At 44.6% G+C, this 20,701-nt stretch overlaps 1 protein-coding gene across 10 annotated transcripts in view; it reads right to left on the bottom strand.

Moving 5' to 3' along the window:
- Positions 1 to 721: 721 nt before the first annotated feature.
- The window catches only part of LOC147102967 (BUB3-interacting and GLEBS motif-containing protein ZNF207-like), a 36,091-nt gene continuing 16,111 nt past the window's right edge, over positions 722 to 20,701 (bottom strand). For 2 of the 10 annotated variants that reach the window (XM_085963967.1, XM_085963965.1), the window contains exons 7-12: positions 19,190 to 19,338; positions 18,778 to 18,882; positions 18,058 to 18,297; positions 17,722 to 17,884; positions 11,514 to 11,594; positions 9,819 to 10,755 (exon numbers count right to left, since the gene is read on the bottom strand). In XM_085963967.1, the coding sequence (XP_085820093.1) occupies positions 10,586 to 10,755; positions 11,514 to 11,594; positions 17,722 to 17,884; positions 18,058 to 18,297; positions 18,778 to 18,882; positions 19,190 to 19,338 (908 nt within the window). In that variant the 3' untranslated portion in view covers positions 9,819 to 10,585. Of the gene's footprint in view, positions 4,464 to 9,407; positions 9,459 to 9,818; positions 10,756 to 11,513; positions 11,595 to 17,721; positions 17,885 to 18,057; positions 18,298 to 18,777; positions 18,883 to 19,189; positions 19,339 to 20,701 lie in introns of those variants that run through there. The other 8 variants (XM_085963970.1, XM_085963968.1, XR_015073165.1 and 5 more) reach the window with 7 other exon arrangements.

Raw genomic sequence — 20,701 nt, 5'->3', positions numbered from 1 at the left:
GTGCTCGGCTATGGGGAAAGAGCAGGGGTGTGGGACTAATTGGAGAGCTCCATCAAAGAGCCGGCACAGGTGTGATGGGCTGAATCATTCTATGATCTGTGCACAATTCCTGTCAACCTTCATTATAAATTCTTTTATTATATACAATATATGCAAATTGTCACATTAATTACACCCACATACCACTGAAAGTGCTGCAGCACCACCACCACTGGCAGGAGGGTGTAATTACAGGGCAATGACAATTTTCCACAGGAAACTTCCAAAATAAATGTGGCCATAGGAACTTATTGCATGCCCAGCTTGAATTATCTATCTCTCATCTTCTAGCACCATTTCACCTGAGGATTAACACTTGCTCTTGACCGCCCATGTGCAAGTCACAGATCATCAAATAAGTATACAAATATAAAAGAATTGATGCCACTTAAGGGTTGAGATGGGTCAAGAGATTTTTCATAGCAATGGAGCCGAACAGCTATAAGAAAGGCGAGACCAACTATTAAATTTGTTTGAACAAAACCAAGGTGTGTAAATACGATGAAGCTATTTATGGCTTGCAAACACTGCTATAAAGAACAGATTCAGGACTGATTGGTTGTGACTCGGGATGGGGTGGAGGGTCTTGGGAAAATATGCTGCAGAATAAGTTAGTGTTTTGAATTCCAGTTTAATTAAGAAACTCAATCTTGAGAAAAACATGTTGGACCAAGAAACACCATCAGACAAAATTGATCATTTTATTTCAATCAAACACTTTCCAAACCTTGAACAAGGATTAACTGAAAAAGGAGCAAATAATTTTGGTGTGAACAAAGACCTCGTGTCCAGCTGGTTGACTGTATAAAGTGCGTAAATAGGAGATGGTAGACAGACAGACGCAACTTGAAATCTGGAGGCGTTTGAGGAAATGATTCAAATGCAGAGTTCAAAAATCAGACGAGCTCCTTAACGGGGTGTCCAAATTGCAGCCTGTGGGCCACATGAAGGTCCTGAGCCCCGGCAATCTGGCCCTCAAATCCCAAGTAACTCGGTCCTATTGGCACTTACAGTTCATATGTTGGTTTGTCTGTTTGAATTTTATGGGCCTGGAGGTTTGAGAAGAAACGTTCTTTATCCAGTGAGATGCCTCGCTGGTGGAAAAATCCCAAATCAAAATATCCAAGATTTATTGCATCAGCAACTGAGGGTGTATGCAAATTAATAGAAACACTGTTTTAAATTTTATACATGGACCCAGAGGCTCCATGGTACATAGTTATGTAGCCCACAAAGACAAAACCTTGGACACCCTGCCTTAATACTAACATCATGATGTCAGACACGTCAAGTGCCCCTTTGCAATCTCGCTCACCAAAAAACATTTTCTTCTGTACAGCTGAGTAACAGATACACCACAGGTATCACTGTTCTCAAAAGGGCCATCTCCAGATGCTCAAACAACTTATTTCACTTGGTAAAATCTATAAATGAAATGCATTTGGCTATAAGACACTTATAACCAACAGTCCATAGCAGTGTTACTCACCACCTCGAATTGAAAGTCAGTCTGAATACTCCAATATGTTGCAGAGTGATGGGGACACAGGTGTACTCCTGTAATTCCCAACAGTGAGCTCCTGATTTTGATCAAGTCACCATGGGCGCTTGCCAAGCAAAGGCCCATCACTTCCCCACAAACAGAAAGAAAAAAAGTACACCTCCAAAACAACTAGGGTTTTTCCCCATTTGTGGCATGAACACCTATCTCCACTTCCCAACACAATTCCCTTGCCCGCTCTTACTGTAGAGCAAGAGCAGAAGAGGAAACAGTACTTCATCTCAGCGCCATCAACGGGGGAAGTTGTGAACTAAGACCTGGAGTCAATTGATGCAACAAGTCTGCTGATGGCCACAGGTGAAGGTGGGCTATAAACGCTAACATTTTCTAATTACCACTGGTCTACAATCTCAAACCAAGGTGAAGTGATTTATAAACCTTACGCAGTGCACCAAGCCAGCCAGAATGAGTGAACTCCAGCAACAATTTTGCAATGTAAAAAAGTTAGCACCCACCAAACCCAGTTAAGAGACATCACATATAACTTCGATCGGTTGATCCTGTTTTAGTGCTCTGGAGACTTTTGGCAAACCAACCAAGCAGACCAGTAGAACAGAGGGGGCGGGGGGAAATAACCAGACAATATAGTGATTGAAGAGCCTGAATTTTCTGTTTAACACTGAATATAATTAATTTGGTTCATTTTTTGAAAGGTATCCTAGAAAGTACCGTATTAATGAGGAAAACACACTAGCCTGGATAAAGGTGTGCACCGATCTGACCTTTGAAGAAATACATTGATTGAAGAGATCCTGTTCAAACCATTTGCTAAATGCATTCTAAGGAATCGGTTCTCCATTAGGAACGGCTTTTCTTCAGGGGCATGTGAATTCAAATGGTGCTCGGATTCTTCAGCCTCACCCCCCACTTGTCACAATAATTCAGATATCAATAGAAAAAGGTACATTGATAAGACAGACAGGATTCCCCTAGCAAGATTAGAGGAAAGAAAATCAATTTGCACGTGTTACACCCAAGCATGAAAAGGTTCCATAACACAATTATGATTTAAGTTTTTAACATTGTGACATGGAGGTGTTGAGACAGCACACCCATTTCATCTCTGGGTATAACAGGACGTTCCGACAAAAAAAAAATCCTACAATTTATCAAAATCAATGTGGCAAATCAGCACATTTCTTGACAAGATTAAAGTCAGTTATTAAAAAACCACTAAAACACAGATTGTGTCAAATGGACATGATCGGTACAGTTCTATTCAACTGACAGTAAAACCTGTATTAAATGTTACTTTTTTTATATAAAAAAAGGCTGTAAACTTTCATTAGCCAAATATCCATCAACCCGAATCCGCCCAGCCCATTTGTGTGAATGCACAGTCCTTTGATTAAGGGAGACAGGAGAGTTTAATAAGAAGGGGGAAGAGGGCCAAGTTTATTTAAAAAGACATGACTGTCTCCATTTCCAGACTCTTTATAGCTTTATTACAGGGTAGAATTTCCCAGTAGTCTGCTGCTGAAAAAATGCATTTGCAATACTAGCGTACCACATTATCCAAACACTTCCACATTCTACAACAGGTCGTTCCCTTGCCAGTGATGTCCCCTTCGCAACACAAAAAGGTAGTAAAAGTTTTAAAAATAAAAGGGAACGTATTACAAAACAGCTGGCAACAAGTTTAAGGCACTAATTTAATCATATTTAATTGGTATTCATAAACCAATTCTTGGGTAACCACCAGAACTGCTTGGCTTAGTTACTGCCAGTGATTGGTTATTATTACAAGGGCTGGAGTTTCTGCTACTCAAGTAGAAAAATGTCCAGGAATATGCTAATGTGGCAGTGCTCCAGTCTGTTTCACCATGAAGTTCACAGCATAGGTGCCCCTATTTGGGGGTTTCTTGACATCAGCTCCAAGGGGAGCTGCAAACAGTAGGTTATGTGCTGGCCCACACCACACCAAGCATGTACATGTTCCAGCAACTGATTCAAGTCTAATAGGAGAGAGGAGACCCAGCAGAAAGTGCTGTCCTTGCTCTCCGATACAGAAATAAATTTGTTAATTTTTTTGGGTGGGGTGGGCGTAAGAAAAACCCCATGTTTTGTTGGTGAGTTTGTCAGTCTTTCCCATTTGCCCCCTCCTTCCAGGAAGGCGCTGACTCTTGCAGGGTTCAGTTTATTGGGTGGCATTCATCGAGACAATGGCCATCAATAGGCTATTTGAGTGTGGAGGACACTGTATTCAAGCCAGATCCTTTCCTCACCTGAAGACTGCACAAGGAGGACTTTCTGGGAAGGCTTGCTCAATAGTGACCAGGAGCAGGAACCCCGCTCCTAATACCCCTTCCTGAGCCCAGGGACACCCTGATCGAGATCAGTGAATTCAGTGAACTAAAGAGTAACCCTAGGACACTCTACACACTCTGGTTCATTGCCCTGCCATTTAGTGCATTTACCCACCAAGTCTTCTGAAGAGCCGCGTAAATTTTAGTTAACACTTGCTCTGATCCTTCATCTTACAAGTAGGAATTGATTTAGAGGCCAATCATAGTTGGAGATTAAATGGCCAAATGAAAGTAACATCTAGCCACATCAGAGCTTTCTGTGCTTCTCCAATTCTTATTGGCTCAGTAGTATAGCAGAGAGTCATTTTGCAGCCACGTGAAGATCACTCAATAAAGGTTTTACTGTCGATCACTGGAAATTTGTTTTAAAAAAAGCTCTGTTAGACATTACTTCTGAATGCGCTCTTTTTTGAAGGAAAACTTTCACCACTAATATCCACACTGTTTTAGAGACAACAGATACTTACAGATTAAACTAACCTGTACTGCCAGAGCTCTTGGCATTTCCTTTCCTACACGTTAAAAAGCAAGTGACGGAACGCTGTTGTTATAGTTAACTGAAACAAAAATTATGTTGAAGAAAATCTCAGTTTCGGGTGCAGGGAACTTCCATATTAAAATACGCTGAACATTGAAAACCCAATCATCTGAATGGAAATCTCTGATAAATAAAAACCAGTTTTGCAACGTTGCAAATTAGAGGGATACATTTTCCATTCAATGCTGATTTGGTACAAGCATTAACATGGTCGCACCAAATTCTTGTCTACCCTATTTTAACACTGGCTTTAACCCAAAAGGTTAAAAGTGCCAAGTGGAAAACATATCAAGGCCCTAAAAAAACCCTCCGGTAAATGTGTTTCAATAATATGGAACTAACCTATCAGTGAAAAATGAAACACTAAACTGGCCAAAATGTAAAATACTAGCATCAGGACCAGTTAAGAGCGCTAAAAGTGAATTAACCAAATCCTGTAAACCCCAGTTCGTACATACTTCAGAAAATAGCCAAGAGATCCCTTATAAAAAAGAATCATTTTATCCCAGTCTTGGTGTTTATATCCTGAAGCTATACAATAAAATTGTTTTCTCCCTTTTATCCACTTCTCTCAATGCTGGGTGCAGACTGCTCCCTCAAAAGTAAAATCCTGCACGGAATGACATGATAAAAAAGTCTATTCATTTGTCCTGTGTTGCTAAGGGACATTAAGCTGCAAGGAGAGAATATCCACACACTTCCAAAGGTCGCCAATCAACAGGTGGAGCAAGAAATCTCCTTGGCATCTCATTCCCCAACCTGTGACTGTAAAGAGCCACGCACCAAACTACAAATTCCACCCTCCCCTCCCGCCACCCCACAACATGACCATTAAATAGTCCTGCCTACGCAACACAGCTCCTTTATTACCAAGGCATCAGTTGACTGTTCTTGGAGCGGAATAGGAGAACAATAATTTTGAAATCTGAATATAGAAATAGTACATTTTAAGTAAGGAGTCAGATCTTGAGAGTTTACCACTGTAATTAGATCAAAGATTTCAAAGCTGGGATCAAACTACACAGGCAACTGGGCCCATTTAGAAATCATAAGCCTCTGATAAAATTCCATGTGGACTCATTGGAAATAGGCTAAACCAAGCTTACTGCATTCACATGTTCATGCAACTGTCAAAATTTAGAGGCTTCTAAAGCCGATGTGAATCTTCTTCACTGATGGTGCCTCGTCATGCTGGGGTAGTTTCATGGGTGTCAGCACCCTTCCAGTACCTATCTTAAGTGGCCATTCATCACACAAACGTGGACAGCAAGTATCAGCAGTCTATTTCACTGCGCGCGTGACATCACCTCCTCCTCCACTGCCCTCAGCCTCGGGAGTACTGAGGCCAACTGTAACACCCCTACCAAGGTCCCAGCTGAGATTAGCTCACTACAGAACCTGCAATCTACATTACTCAGTTCCGCACTTAACGAAAGTTAATTAAAAGAAATATACTTTTTACCCCAAATGACTGCCCGACTTGCTCCGGTCATACCACTCCAAATTAATTGTTTACTGTAACTCTGCTTCCTCTCAGGGGTACTTGGTGTACAGTGGAAGGCTTCATACAATGCAGGTTCATTCACTGACAAGTTCCCAATTGCCCCCCCCCCTCCCTGAGCAGTTGGGTTAAGTGATGGACCCATAAGCTCCCGAGTCTTCAGTGGCCTTAGTCAAGTAGGACAGAAGCTCTCTACAACTCTGCCACAGGCAGAACAGAGTGCAGGGGGAAATTAAAAAACGATACAAGGAGGGACAAAGAAAGAGGATGAGAAAAGATTAGCGGGTAACAAAAGGGAAACCAAAAACCTTTTATAAAAACACAAAAAGGATAGTTGAAGGAATGGTGGGTCCGATTAGGGACAAAAATGAAATCTTAGGAGGCAGAGAGCATGATTGAGGTACTGAATGAGTACTTTGTCTTCACAGAGGAGGATGAAGTTAATGTCACAGTAAAAAGGGGGGGGGGGGGGGAGGGAGGAGGAGGAGGAGGAGAAATTTTGGATAGGATAAAAATAGATAAAAAGGAGCTGCTAAACAGGTTGGCATCACTCAAAGTTAACAAGTCACCCAGTCTCGATAGGATGCATCCTCCATTGCCGAGAGAAGCTAGGGTGGAGATAACAGAAGCTCTGACCACAATCTTTCAATCCTCCTTGGATATGGGAGTGGTGCCAAAGGAGTGGAGAATTGCAAATGTTACACCCGTTTGAATAAAGGAGGGATGATCCTCAGTCAGTGGTGGGGAAACTATTAGAGACTACTGTCAAGGACAAAATTCTCACTTGGAGAAACATGGTTAACAAGGGTCAGCCAGCAGAGGTGTTAAAGGCAAATTGTGTCTGACTAACCAGAGTTCTTTGAACAGAGAGGGTTGATGAAGATAGTGCAGATGCTGTATATATGGACTTTCAAAAAGGCATTTATTCGGAAAATAGAAGCACATGGGATTAATGGGACTGTGATAACTTGGGTACGTAATTGGATACGGGACAGGAGGCAGAGAGAGTAGAGGTGAATGGATTGGAGAGAAGCATGCAGTGGGGTCCCCCCAGGGGTGGGTGTTACAACTATTGCTTTTGTTATATATAAAAATGACCTGGACTTTGGTATACGGAGTACAATTTCGAAGTTTGCAGATGATACAAAACTTGGCAACGTAGTAAATAGTGAGCAGGATAGTAGCAGACTTCAGGAGGACAGACACCGGTGATGAAATGGGCAGATGCAATTTAATGTAGAGAAGTTTGAAGTGATGCACTTTGAGAGAAACAACATGGAGAGGCAGTATAATCTAAGTGGTACTCTTTTGAGCAGGGTGCAAGAGCAGAGACCTGGGGTGCATATTCACAAATCCTTGAAGGTGGCAGGGTAAGTTGATAAGGCAGTTAAGAAAGCACATGCGATACATGGTTTTGTAAATAGCGGCACTGAATACAAAAACCAAGGAAGTCATGCTAAACCTGTATAAATCACTGGTTAGGCCTCAGCTGGAGTATTCGGGGCACCACACTTTAGGAAGGATGTCAAGGCCTTAGAGGGGGCGCAGAGGTGGTTTACCAGGAATGAAGGACTCGAGTTATGTGGAGAAATTGGCAAAGTTGGGATTGTTGTCCTCAGAGCAAAGGTGGTTAAGGGGAGACCTAATAGAGGTATTCAAAATTATGAGGCGTTTTGATAGAGCAAATATGGAGAAACTTTCTTCTGGCAAGTGGGATGTTAACCAGAGGTCATAGATTTACAATAATTGGCAGAAGAACTAGAGGAGAAATTATTTCAGAGGGTTATGATGATTTGGAACACTACCTGAAAGGGTGGTGGAAACAGATTCCATGGGAACTTTCAAAAGGCACTTGGACATGTACTTGAAGAGGGTTAATCTGTAGGGTAATGGGGAAAAAGCTAGGGTGTGGGACTAAACTGAACACTCTTTCAAAGAGCCGGCACAGGCACAACAGGCCAAATGGCCCTCTTCTGTGCTGCAAGATTCTATGATTCTATATCAATATTAACAACAACCAAGAGCACGGAGGTCTCATACGAGTTAGATTGTTTCCAGAACATTTTAACCTAAATCCTTGAGGTGAACAGCAGGGCCTCAGCCGAGCAGAGGGTCAAGGTTTGCTGGTCTAAAGTTGACTTGGGCAGCTTATGTTTGCACGTGCACCGGGCAAAATGGCTTGATCAGGACAAGCAAAGTGCGCCAAATGCCAGAGTGAAGATACCACAGTCAGTCAGCCTGAGTAAATGTACATAGAAAGGAATGGGTCATTTGGCCTGTTCTGCTATTTTTGTTAATCAGACAACTCTCTTTAAAATGTAATTTCCAACCCGTATTCCATATTACTTAATACCTGCACTTCAAGCACCTTTCTTTTAAACAGCTCAAGTGACAATGTATTTATAACTTTCTGGGGAGTGCCCTCAATGTTTTTAGTTCTGCATGCGATGCCTTTCTTTCAGGATCCACTTTCAACCAGCTTGGCTGTAATTTTTTAATTGTCTCCTTATTCTGAATTCCCCATCTAGAAGAGATGTTGAATGGTAAATAGCCCACGCGCTTAAGGTCACACTGAAGTAATAATCTGAACTCGTGTGAGATGCCAAGTAGGTAACTTCACATTTAAAAAAAAATCTGCTGAGAAATGCAATGAGTAATTCATCTAAGGGGAGAGCAGCAGTAATGATCATTGCCCATAATTTATTGAGCATGAAAAACAGTTTGAAAAAAATAAAACCATGCATTAACTGCAGGTATACAAGTTTCCGATTACTGTGACGAGTATTTGGGTCAAGATAGAATCTTAATGATTACTCAGTAATAATGCTTCTTAAAACACTTTTGGTAACAAAATTCCAGAGAATGACAGGAAGTCATCACTTTCAGTTCTACTTCGATGGCCAGGTTGCATATTTAAATCTACCCAACCCAAGGTGAAAAATTCACTCAGCTTAAACCCTGTCTCCAAGTATTTTATACATAGTATAATGAAGTTATGACATTGAATTCCTAGATCAGAGTGATGTTAAAAGATCAGTGCAACCCAAGCAATGTCCCACTTGCTAGATACAAGGAAATAAAAATTTATAAAAAAAGCTAGACACAAATTTTAACATGTATAATCTCTAGATAAACAATTGCCCCTACCAACTTCTCAGTCTGTGCACTCTAGAAAACTTATTTATTTAAAATGGGACAAATAAGCAGAAATTTTTGATGTTTAGGTATATGGGAACATTAAATAGTAATCTATTCTCTGCAAGCATTAGGCCCCTATATCCAGCAAATAGCACTTTGCTCTAAAGTCAAATACAGTCACATTACAATATAATACGTTACTAAAAATAGATTTTTTAAAAAGGGCCTTCACCAAACTTGCTACAAGTTTGGGGACGGAGAAATCCAACAGCCATAATTGGCTGTGAAAGCCCCTGGAAAGGAATAAAATGAAATCTGACTTGCCTCAGACTGAGAGGACAATAAGATTCAGCCTCAGCCTGTCCCATGGCAGGGCTACAGGAAGGAAGAAATAAATTCCAATTTTAGCAACACGTTAGGGTGGTCAATTCTACATCCATATACCATGCATTCACTCCACAATCTTTCCAGAAAGGTTTTTAAATATATAGATATATATAGCTTTTTGTTGCTTTACTGACCTACAGTTTGTCATAATTATGAACAATTTAATGCATACTGAGCTAATGTAAAGCATGCAGAGAGATATACAGATATGTAGAACGCTGGCTCATTCCAAAAGCATAACCAATAAAATCCCCCTCCAATGCCTTTACTTTTGCATTAAATCACAGCAACATGCAGTGGTACAAACCTTGAGGCAGTGATCCACAGCTGGTCATGAATAAAGCAACATTAACGTTTCCATCAAGTTTTATTACAATGAGCTTTACAACAGGTACAGAAATTAAGAAATCAGGTACGACCTATTTAGGTTCGAAATGCTTTTGTTAAGCCCCGCATCCAGCTGGATACGGGGGGGACTTTAAACAGTTACATAATCAAAACTCAACTAAACAGGTATTTGGGGGCTGCAACAAGAAATTACATCAGAAGCCCTCACCAAACAATGTTGGGGACAGAAAAGTCCAACAGCACCTAAAGTGCTGCGAAGGCCTCATTTTTGTTTTTAATACAAAAGCAAATTTTAATTTACAGAACTTGCCTTTAAAGGTGGTACTGTACGTTCATGTAACTCCAGCGCCTTGAATTTTTTTTATATATAAACGGACCATATTTATTATACTTCACTTCTAAAAACCTAGATGAAACACGAGAAAAGAAACTATACAACATGAATTGCAATTACACATGGGGGGGGGGGGGGAAAGAGGTGGTGGGAGGAGGGAGGGAAAGAAAGGAAGAGACAAAACACTCCTCGTCAGGGTTTTGCTTTTCAAGAGTATGTTTTTCTTTTCCCCTATGGAGATAAAACACGAACAGCACGTCCCGGGGTTTTGCAAGTATTTTGTGGTCATCATTAGCAGGCAGGAAGAGGTTTACCAGGTTTTCTTTTTTTTTTAAAAATGTTAAAGTCACTTATATTCACTGAAGCTTGTCTAGTTAACAGCAAGTTGAGAAAAGGTTGAATCTCCAAACCTATTAATGTAGGTACACCAGCTTCAGTAGCGGCCCCCCTGCGACATGACAGGGGGCCTCATTCCTGACATTCCCATTGGCGGCCGAGGAGGTCCACCCTGGTAAGGAGGCACCATTGGAGGTCCCTGTCCATATGGAGGCATGCCGCCAGGGAGGTAACCTGGCATGCCCTGGGGAGGGCCACCATACTGGCCTGAAAGAGGAGAGAATTGGGAGCATAAGTACAAACACTTGTCAAACAAACGTCAAGTAAATAAGGCACACATGTACAACATTGGGTAAGAGTAAATTTATCTATATGAGCTTAACAGCGTCCTTAGGCTGATTGGTACTGCATCCGAATGTAATGCAGCTCACGCGACCCTTACCAGGTAACCCAAGTCTGAAAGGGCAAAATCTATAAACTAAATTCTAACAATAGGTGTTCATAGTTCAAACAAACATATTACAGAAATTTCAAACTCGACATTATACTTTACTGAATCCTAGTAACAATGTGCAGATAGTGCATAGTAGAAAAATATGTAGAACATTTTAGGAAAAAGAGCAGTGAAAGATAAGATTCTTAAAAGAGTGAACTTATTGTAATGACAGTTATTAGAACACGGGTGCTTGGAGACAGTTCAAAGGCGATTCACACGGTTGATTCCAGAGATGAGGGGGTTGATTTATGAAGAAAGGTTGAGCAGAAACATAGAAGATAGGAGCAGTAGGCCATTCGGCCCCTCGAGCCTACTCCGCCATTCAATGAGATCATGGCTGATCATCCAAATTCAGTACCGTCCCTGCCTTCTCTCCATATCCCTTGATCCCTTTAGCCTTAAGAAATATATCCAACTCCTTCTTGAATATATTTAATGAATTGGCCTCCGCTGCCTTCTGTGGTAGAGAATTCCACAGGTTCACCACTCTCCGAGTGAAGAAATTTCTCATGTGTCCTAAATGGCTTACCCCTTCTCCTTAGACTGTGACCCCTGGTTCTGGACTCCCCGGCCATCGGGAACATCCTTCCTGCATCCAGTCTGTCCAGTCCTGTTAGAATTTTATAAGTTTCAATGAGATCCCTGTGGTAAACCACTGCTAACTCTGTACATGTGTGTGTGGTAAACCACTGTTAACTCTGTACAGGTCCGGGCATGTCTCCGCCCCTGGCTCCACCCCTAAGCCCGGGTATAAAGGTGACTCACCACCCTTCCCCCGGGAGCTCTTAGGATGGATCCACTAGCAGAGGCATGCTCCAGTTCTTATAGTCAATAAAAGCCTACTTCGTATAAGTCAACTCGTAGTCTTTGGTGTTGTTGATAGTGCATCAATTTTATTGACTAAATTTTCGACATGGAGCAAATCTTGAAGCCGGAACGTTTAGACCTGGATCCTCAAGCAGCAGATGCAGCCAATAACTTTGAACACTGGCTGAGCTGTTTCGAAGCCTTCCTGGAGGCCTCCAGCACTACCGTCACTACAGATGACACGAAACGGCTTGTCTTGAACTCATGGGTGAGCCACCGAGTCTACTCGATCATCCGAGACGCCACAACTTACGCGGCCGCCATCGCGATGCTAAAGGAACAATACGTGAGGCCTGTTAACGAGGTCTACGCCAGACACCTCCTGACTACCCGAAAACAGCGCCCCGGGGAATCGGGCGCCGAATATTTACTGGCACTGAGTCCTCGGCCGTGCCTGTAATTGCAAAGCGGTGACGGCCAAGGAATGCACGGAAGACCTGATCCGAGACGCCTACGTAGCCGGCATCAGGTCCAACTATACATGGCAGAGGCTGCTGGAACAGAGGGGGCTCGACCTGCAGAAGACGCTGGCCCTCGCTAACTCGTTAGACGTGGCCCTCCAGAACATGGACACCTACCCCCGTGACCGGATGGCCACGTGGATGTCGCGGGAGCAGCCATCTTGGGACCCGGTAAAGCCACAAGCCGCCAGCAGCCCAACTACAGCTGCAATGACCAGAGGCCAGAAATGCTACTTCTGCGGCCAGGCCAAGCACCCCAGACAGCAATGCCCAGCAAAGGACACGACCTGCTCCAAATGCGGCAAGAAAGGCCACTACGCGAGAGTGTGCAGGGCAAAATCGACCCCCAATTCCAGCAGCGCCGCGTGTGAACCGCGCAGGCCGCCATTTTGGACCCCACCAGCCGCGGGGGAGCCGCCATCTTGGACACCATTTCGGGACCAGGCCCCCGGCGCGGGCGAATACTACAGCGACCCACCGACCTCGACGATGGCCTCCATCACCCTGGACCAATCTAGGCCCCATCAACTAGCCAGGTCCATGCTGAACGTAAAGGTAAATGGCCATGCCACAAATTGCCTTTTCGACTGCGGAAGCACGGAGAGCTTCATCCACCCCGACACGGTGCGACGCTACTCCCTATCGGTTATGCCCACACGCCACCAGGTCTTTATGGCCTCAAAGTCCCATACGGCGGACGTCGGCGGCTACTGTGTAGCGACTCTGACAGTGAACAGCGTGGAGTACAGAGATTTTAAATTCCTCGTCCTGCCACAGCTCTGCGCTCCCGTACTGCTAGGATTAGACTTCCAGTGCCATCTGGAGAGCATCACGATGGCATATGGCGGGCCCCTGCCCCCACTTACAGTCTGCAGCCGGCAGAATTTAAACACGGCGCCGCGCAAAGTATGCAGCCTGTCCACCCTGAAGGTCAAACCCCCCCCGTTGTTCGCTAACCTCGCCAAAGACTGCAAGCCAATTGCTACGAAAAGCAGGCGGTACAGTGCCGGGGATAGGAGCTTTATTAAATCAGAAGTAGAAAGACTCCTGAGGGAAGGGATTATCGAGGGCAGCACCAGCCCATGGCGAGCCCAAGTGGTGGTAGTGAAGACCGGCGAAAAACAGCGCCTGGTTATTGATTACAGCCAGACGATCAATCGATACACGCAATTAGACGCATACTCACTTCCCCGCATATCTGACATGGTCAACCAGATAGCACAATACCGGGTATTCTCGACGATTGATCTGAAGTCGGCATACCACCAGCTCCCCATCAGGCCTGAGGACCGCCAGTACACGGCCTTCGAGGCGGACGGTCGCCTCTACCACTTCCTCCGAGTCCCCTTCGGCGTCACCAACGGGGTCTCGGTCTTCCAAAGGGAGATGGACCGGATGGTTGACTAGAACGTGCTGCAGGCCACCTTCCCCTATCTAGACGTCACCATCTGCGGCCATGACCGGCATGACCACGACGCCAACATAGAAAAATTCCTCCGTACGGCCCAACGGCTGAATCTGACATACAACAGAGAAAAATGTATGTTCCACACCACGCGCCTCGCTATTCTTGGCTGCGTGGTGGAAAACGGAGTCATCGGCCCCGACCCCGACCAAACGCGCCCCCTCCTGGAACTACCCCTCCCCCACTGCCTAAAAGCCCTGAAGAGATGCCTAGGGTTCTTCTCTTACTACGCCCAGTGGGTGCCCAACTATGCGGACAAAGCCCGGCCCCTCATCAAGTCAACCTCCTTCCCCCTGACGGCAGAGGCCCGTGCAGCCTTCACCCTCATAAAAGAGGACATTGCGAAGGCCACAATGCACGCAGTGGATGAGTCCATCCCTTTCCAAGTGGAGAGCGATGCATCCGACTTCGCCCTAGCCGCAACCCTTAACCAGGCGGGGAGACCCGTGGCCTTCTTTTCACGGATCCTCCAGGGCCCTGAAATTCAACACTCCTCAGTCGAGAAGGAGGCCCAGGCGATAGTGGAGGCTGTACGGCACTGGAGGCATTACCTGGCCGGTAAACGTTTCACCCTGCTCACTGACCAACGGTCAGTAGCATTTATGTTTAACAACAGACAAAGGGGGAAAATCAAAAATGATAAGATATTGCGGGGAGGATCGAGTTATCCACCTACAACTACGATCTCTTATACCGGCCCGGGAAACTTAATGAGCCCCCAGACGCCCTATCCCGTGGGACATGTGCCAACGCACAAGTCGATAGGCTACGGACCCTCCACAATGATCTCTGCCACCCGGGGGTCACCAGGCTCTTCCATTTTATTAAAGCTCGCAACCTGCCTTACTCCATCAAGGAGGTCAGGACCATGACCAGGAACTGCCAGGTCTGCGCCGAATGCAAACCACATTTTTATAGGCCAGACAGGGCACACCTGATTAAAGCCACCCGCCCCTTCGAACGTCTCAGCGTCGATTTCAAGGGGCCCCTTCCCTCCTCTGACCGCAACACGTACTTCCTCAATATTATTGACGAGTACTCCCGTTTCCCCTTCGCCATCCCCTGCCCGGACATGACCAGCGCCACAGTCATCAGGTGCCTCAACGACCTGTTCGCCATATTTGGCTTCCCCAATTACATTCACAGCGACAGGGGCTCGTCGTTCATCAGCGACGAGCTGTGCCAGTACCTGCTTGAGAAGGGCATAGCCACGAGCAGGACTACCAGCTACAACCCCCGGGGTAACGGACAGGTAGAGAGGGAGAACGCAACGGTGTGGAAGACCGCCATGCTCGCCCTAAAATCCAAGGGCCTCCCAATCTCCCGCTGGCAAGATGTCCTCCCCGATGCGCTCCACTCCATACGATCACTGCTCTGTACTGCCACAAACGCCACCCCTCACGAGAAGATGTTCGTCTTCCCCAGGAAATCCACCTCGGGGACATCACTACCGCCATGGCTGACGTCTCCGGGACCCGTCCTGCTCAGGAAACACGTGAGGAGCCATAAGACGGACCCCCTGGTCGAAAAAGTTCACCTCCTCCACGCCAACCCACAGTACGCCTACGTGGCGTATCCTGACGGGCGGGAGGACACAGTCTCAATTCGGGACCTCGCACCCTCAGGTACCACCCAAAACACCATCGATCACCATCCACTACCTCCACCCACCACCACTACCCACAACGCACCACCGGGGTGTCTACCACGAACTGACGACACGCCGGTGCCATCCCTACCCCGAGAGGACGACACGCCAGTGCTCCGTCCCACGCGAGAAGCGGCCGCGGGCAAAGAGCCGCCGCAACCGGCACCACGAAGATCATTACGGCAGACAAGACCCCCGGAGAGACTTTCGTATACGAACTTTTGAAACACTTCACCCCGCCGGACTCTTTTTTAAACGAGGGGCGAATGTGGTAAACCACTGCTAACTCTGTACATGTCTGTGTGGTAAACCAGTTAACTCTGTACAGGTCCGGGCATGTCTCCGTCCCTGGCTCCACCCCTAAGCCCGGGTATAAAGGTGACTCACCACCCTTCCCCCGGGAGCTCTTAGGATGGATCCACTAGCAGAGGCATGCTCCAGTTCTTAGTCAATAAAAGCCTACTACGTATAAGTCAACTCGTAGTCTTTGGTGTTGTTGAAAGTGCATCAATCCCCTCTCATTCTTCTAAACTCTAACGAGTATAAGCCCAATCGACCCAATCTCTCCTCATCCCTGCCATCTCAGGTATCAGTCTGGTGAACCTTCGCTGCACTCCCTCCATGGCAAGAACATCCTTCCTCAGATAAGGCGACCAAAACTGCACACAATACTCAAGATGTGGTCTCACCAAGGCCCTGTACAACTGCAGCAAGACATCCTTGTTCTTGTACTCGAACCCTCTCGCTACGAAGGCCAACATACCATTTGCCTTCTTAACCGCCTGCTGCACCTGCATGCTTACCTTCAGCAACTGGTGCACAAGGACACCCAGATCTCGTTGCACTTCCCCTTCTCCCAATCTATTGCCGTTCAGATAATAATCTGCCTTCCTGTTTTTGCCACCAAAGTGGATAACCTCGCATTTATCCACATTATACTGCATCTGCCATGCTTCTGCCCAATCACCCAAACTGTCCAAATCATACTGGAGTTTCTCGGCATCCTCCTCACAGCACACACGCCCACCCAGCTTTGTGTCGTCAGCAAACTTGGAGGTTGGGCCTATACTCATTGGAATTTCGAAGAACGAGAGGTGATCTTATTGAAACATGTAAGATACTGAGGGGGCTCGACAAGGTAGATGCAGAGAGGATGTTTCCCCTTGTGGGGAAATCTAGAACTCGAAGGCATAGTTTCAGAACGGTGATGGAGGAATTTCTTCTGAGGGTCGTAAATCTGTGGAATTCTCTGCCCCAGAGCTGTGGAGGCTGGGTCATTAAATACATTTAAGGTGGAGATAGACAGATTTTTTCAAGATAAGGGAGTGAAGAGTTTTGGGGAGCGGGCAGGGAAGTAGCTTTGAGCCCAAGATCAGCCATGATCTTATTGAATGGCAGAGCAGGCTTGAGGGGGCCAAGTGGTCTATTCCTGCTCCTATTTCTTATGTTATGTTCACTGCAAGTGGCTATTAAGACAGAGACAATGTAAAAGGAAATTGACTAAGTATTGGAAAAGGAGGAATGTAAAACGATATGGGGAAAGGGCATCGAATTGGGATAGAGTAGACAGCTCCAACTGAAGAGCCCTGGCACAATGGGCCAAATGGCTTCCTTTATTACCAAATTACTGACTTTATCTGGGGAGACAGGAGAAGCTGGGGTTTACCTCCTAAGAGCAGAGAAAGTTAAGAGGAGATTTGACAGGGGTGTTCAAAATCATGAAGGGTTTTGAAACAGTAAATGAGAAACTGCTTCCAGTGGCAGAAGGGTCAGTAACCAGAGGAGACAGATTTAAGGGGTTTGGCAAAAGAGAGGCGACATGAGGAAACTTTTGCTTTTTACACTGAGTTGTGATCTGGAATGCACTGCCTGAACGGGTGGTGAAAGTAGATTCAATATTAACATTCAAAAGAGAATTGGATAAACACTCGAAGGGAAAGAGGTGAGTGGGATTAACTGGATAGCTCTACCACAGGCATGATGGGCCTCCTCTTGTGCTGTCTCATTCTCTGCACTCTTAATTAGGGCTTCACTCTACAGAGCTTTAATCTATAGACAAATATTATCCCATGGTACCAACAGCATTCATTCACTCATGCCACACATTGAACCCTCCATCATATAAAAGGTTAACAAAAATGAAGTGGTTAGCCAATAGAAACCATATCTATCTGAATGCAAAATTAACATGGGCCTCAAGCCATGCTGAGTATTTTTGTACCTCTATTAGTAACAAATATAATTGAATCACAACCACTACAACGTGCAAAAAGGGGTACAAAAACTTTTTTTTAACCTGGAGGTGGCATGGGAGGCCTCATCGCTGGTTGCTGAGGTGGCATTCCTTGTTGCGGTGGCATCATGCCACCCATTGGCCCAACTGGTGGCGGCCCCATAGATGCCTGGCCTTGCCGAGGGATGTTGCGCTGGTATTTTGGAAACTGAGCTCTCCTTTCCTCCTAAGGGGCAGAGGAAAGAAAATTGCACAGGCATGTTAATTTTTTTTAATTAAAAAAAAACGGAACTTTTGACAAGAATCTGCTACTGAATTTTCTATTAGTGTGGCACTCAAGTTAATTCAGTTAAGACAGAAGGTTGTTAAAAAATAATAATTCTAGAATGACCCACTTACCAGTGATATATCCTCATCTGGATGGATCAACTTACTAGTTGCACTAGTTGTGGTTAGAGTAGCAGGCTTACTAGTTACAGGGATGGCTGGCTTAGCTGCGGCGCTGTTTGACGTGCTGGTGGCAGTAGCTGCAGACTGTGTGTATGCTGGGAATGTGGGCTTCGGAGGTTCTGCGGAAGTAGGTGTACTGTTCAGGGGTTTAAAATCCGTACCAACGGGCCCGGAGACAGACGGCTGGCTCTGTTCAATCAACAAAAAAAAACACGCAAAACAATTAGATTAATTGCACATCTAAAAAAAGCAAAACCCAAGCCACAAGCAAAGCAGTTTAATTTTCCAAATAACATGCTATTCTCAAAATGAAGGTTTACAAGTTTCAATTGTTCTGATAATTCAAACTGATTATCCTCAGAAGTGTCAAGAGGAACAGAAGTTGTGAAACTTAAATACACATTTTTCTGGCTCAATTTAAACTGGCAAACCTTCAGCAGGCTCTGCATCAGATATAAAGCTGTAGGATGTGTCTTGGTGATTTTTTCTTATATAAAAATGCTAACTCTACAAAGTAGTACAGCACACTACACCAGATTAGCATTACACAGCCCATACACAACTCGAAAAGCCTCTAAAGCTAGTTTACAGCATGCTCAAGAATTATCCTGGCAGGTGAAGCGCTGTGAATTAGTCTAACACCAGAACAGATGGTGACTGCCTGCGTACTTGTGCTGCACTAGGAAACAGAGGTTTAGAGGAAGTTGAGAGATTTGCTGAATTTGATGAAGCTGTAGTGGAGGTTGTAGTTGTGCTCGAAACACGAGTCCCCATCTGAAGCATAAAAAGAGCAGACAATGAAAATCCTCAACAGCTGCCAGTACACTACACTACTAAAAGGGTGACCATCAGAAATCCAACGCGTTAAAACCTATAGGAACTGCAGTTTCCCCATAAACGTTTTACAACTTAGCCCCGAATAAACCCATCCCTAGTCTAAGTGTCAACTGCAATGACTCGTGACCAGATTAAGTACTAAAGTAAAATTATCCACATATCAGGAATCTGGTTGTAGTAGTTTAATATTACGCAAGTCAACAGGGCTTTCCATCACTGATAATGCCAGTTAACATGCACTTACTTGTCCGGCACTGGGGAAGAGCGGCTTTGCAATAGGGGGCTGTGGACCAGGTCCAGGTAGTGGTGCTCTACTGGGCATACCAGGTGCAACCACGGGCTGTGACTGGGTCATTGATGGTCCTCCTGCACGGGGAACAGGTGGGGGCATACCTAGAAGAGTAAAAGAAAGCTATTAGAAGGAAATCCGACACAACTGAGACCCATCAGAACAGCTAATGTATAAATCTATAACCCCCACTCAATTGCTGCACAATGCACAATACAAAGAACATTGTTCAGATAATCTAATTCCTTTGACTCTTAATTTACCCACTCACCGACAACAGCCACTTAAGTATGTGGAGATAACTTCCGGCATCAGATCATGTCTCAACACTTATTGATACCATAAAGTACCCTTGCAGTTCTATACATTTTTTATATAAATGGCATTGAATAAGGTTCTAGATCAGTTGTATCAAGTATTTACCCGAATAAATATAACCTCGTATTTACTAAATGGGTGTTTTTTGGTGAAAGTAAACAGTAAAATCTTACAGTGGAGGAGCAGAGATCTAGGCATGCAGATACACAGGTGTGCAGGTAATAAAAGGGCACATGGCAAACATGATTCTGGATTTCATTTACAGGGGCATTGAATATAAAAGCAAAGACGTTAAATTTGTACAAAATATTGGCTAGGCCACAGTTGCAATACCAAGTGTAGCTTTGAACAGCCAATTATAAGAAAGATATTACAGCCATGGAGAGTACACTGAATATTGATCAGAATTATACCAGGAATAGTTAGGGTGAAGTGCCGTAGGACGTTTTTGGCACTATATAAATGCAAGTTGTTGTTGAAAGGCTTAAAAAAAACTCTCCCCACTGAAACAAAGATTAAGGGAGAATCCAATAGATGTTCAAAATTAGGAACGGTTTTGAGAGTTAATGAATCAGTAATGGGCGCAAACTCAATTGTCACAAGTACAAAAGGGAAGCTAGAAAACATTTTGGAGAAAGAAGTGAATGGAACACAAAGGGATATTGGAATCTGAAATGCTTTACGACAAATGGTTATTGAGCCAGAGATTACCAGATTGCTTTCAAAGCAAATCTGCCAAGTACAGTATTCAAAAAGGATACAAAAAGGGTAGGGAAGTGGAATTAGAGTACACAATTCCATTTGAGAACACAGCAAACATGACAATCCAAATGGTTTCCTTTTGTGCTGTAAATTCTACAATTCTCTATCAGGTGGTGTATAGGGCTAGTCCATAAATTATAATACGAGAGGAAATACTGCGATGCACCTTACAACTCGAGAGGTTCCTGTACAAGTCCCTTGATTGATTTATAAATCAGGAGACACTAAAACAGTACCAGCTTCTACTTGGTCCCTTCAGTACTCAGGCATGTTTGCCTTTTTAAAAGCATCCATGGTTTCTCCATGATTAACTTTAAACTTAAGCATTCTGCAGTCAATAACTACTAATGTATCGATTCAGCTAGACACAATCTTGGCCTTTAAATC

The sequence above is a fragment of the Somniosus microcephalus genome, chromosome 21, assembly GCF_052327205.1.
Source record: "Somniosus microcephalus isolate GS21.2 chromosome 21, FLI_Smic_1.0, whole genome shotgun sequence".
Lineage (NCBI taxonomy): Eukaryota > Metazoa > Chordata > Chondrichthyes > Squaliformes > Somniosidae > Somniosus > Somniosus microcephalus.
The sequence above is the reverse complement of the archived record's forward strand: the minus strand, read 5'-3'. Positions and strand labels throughout refer to the sequence as shown.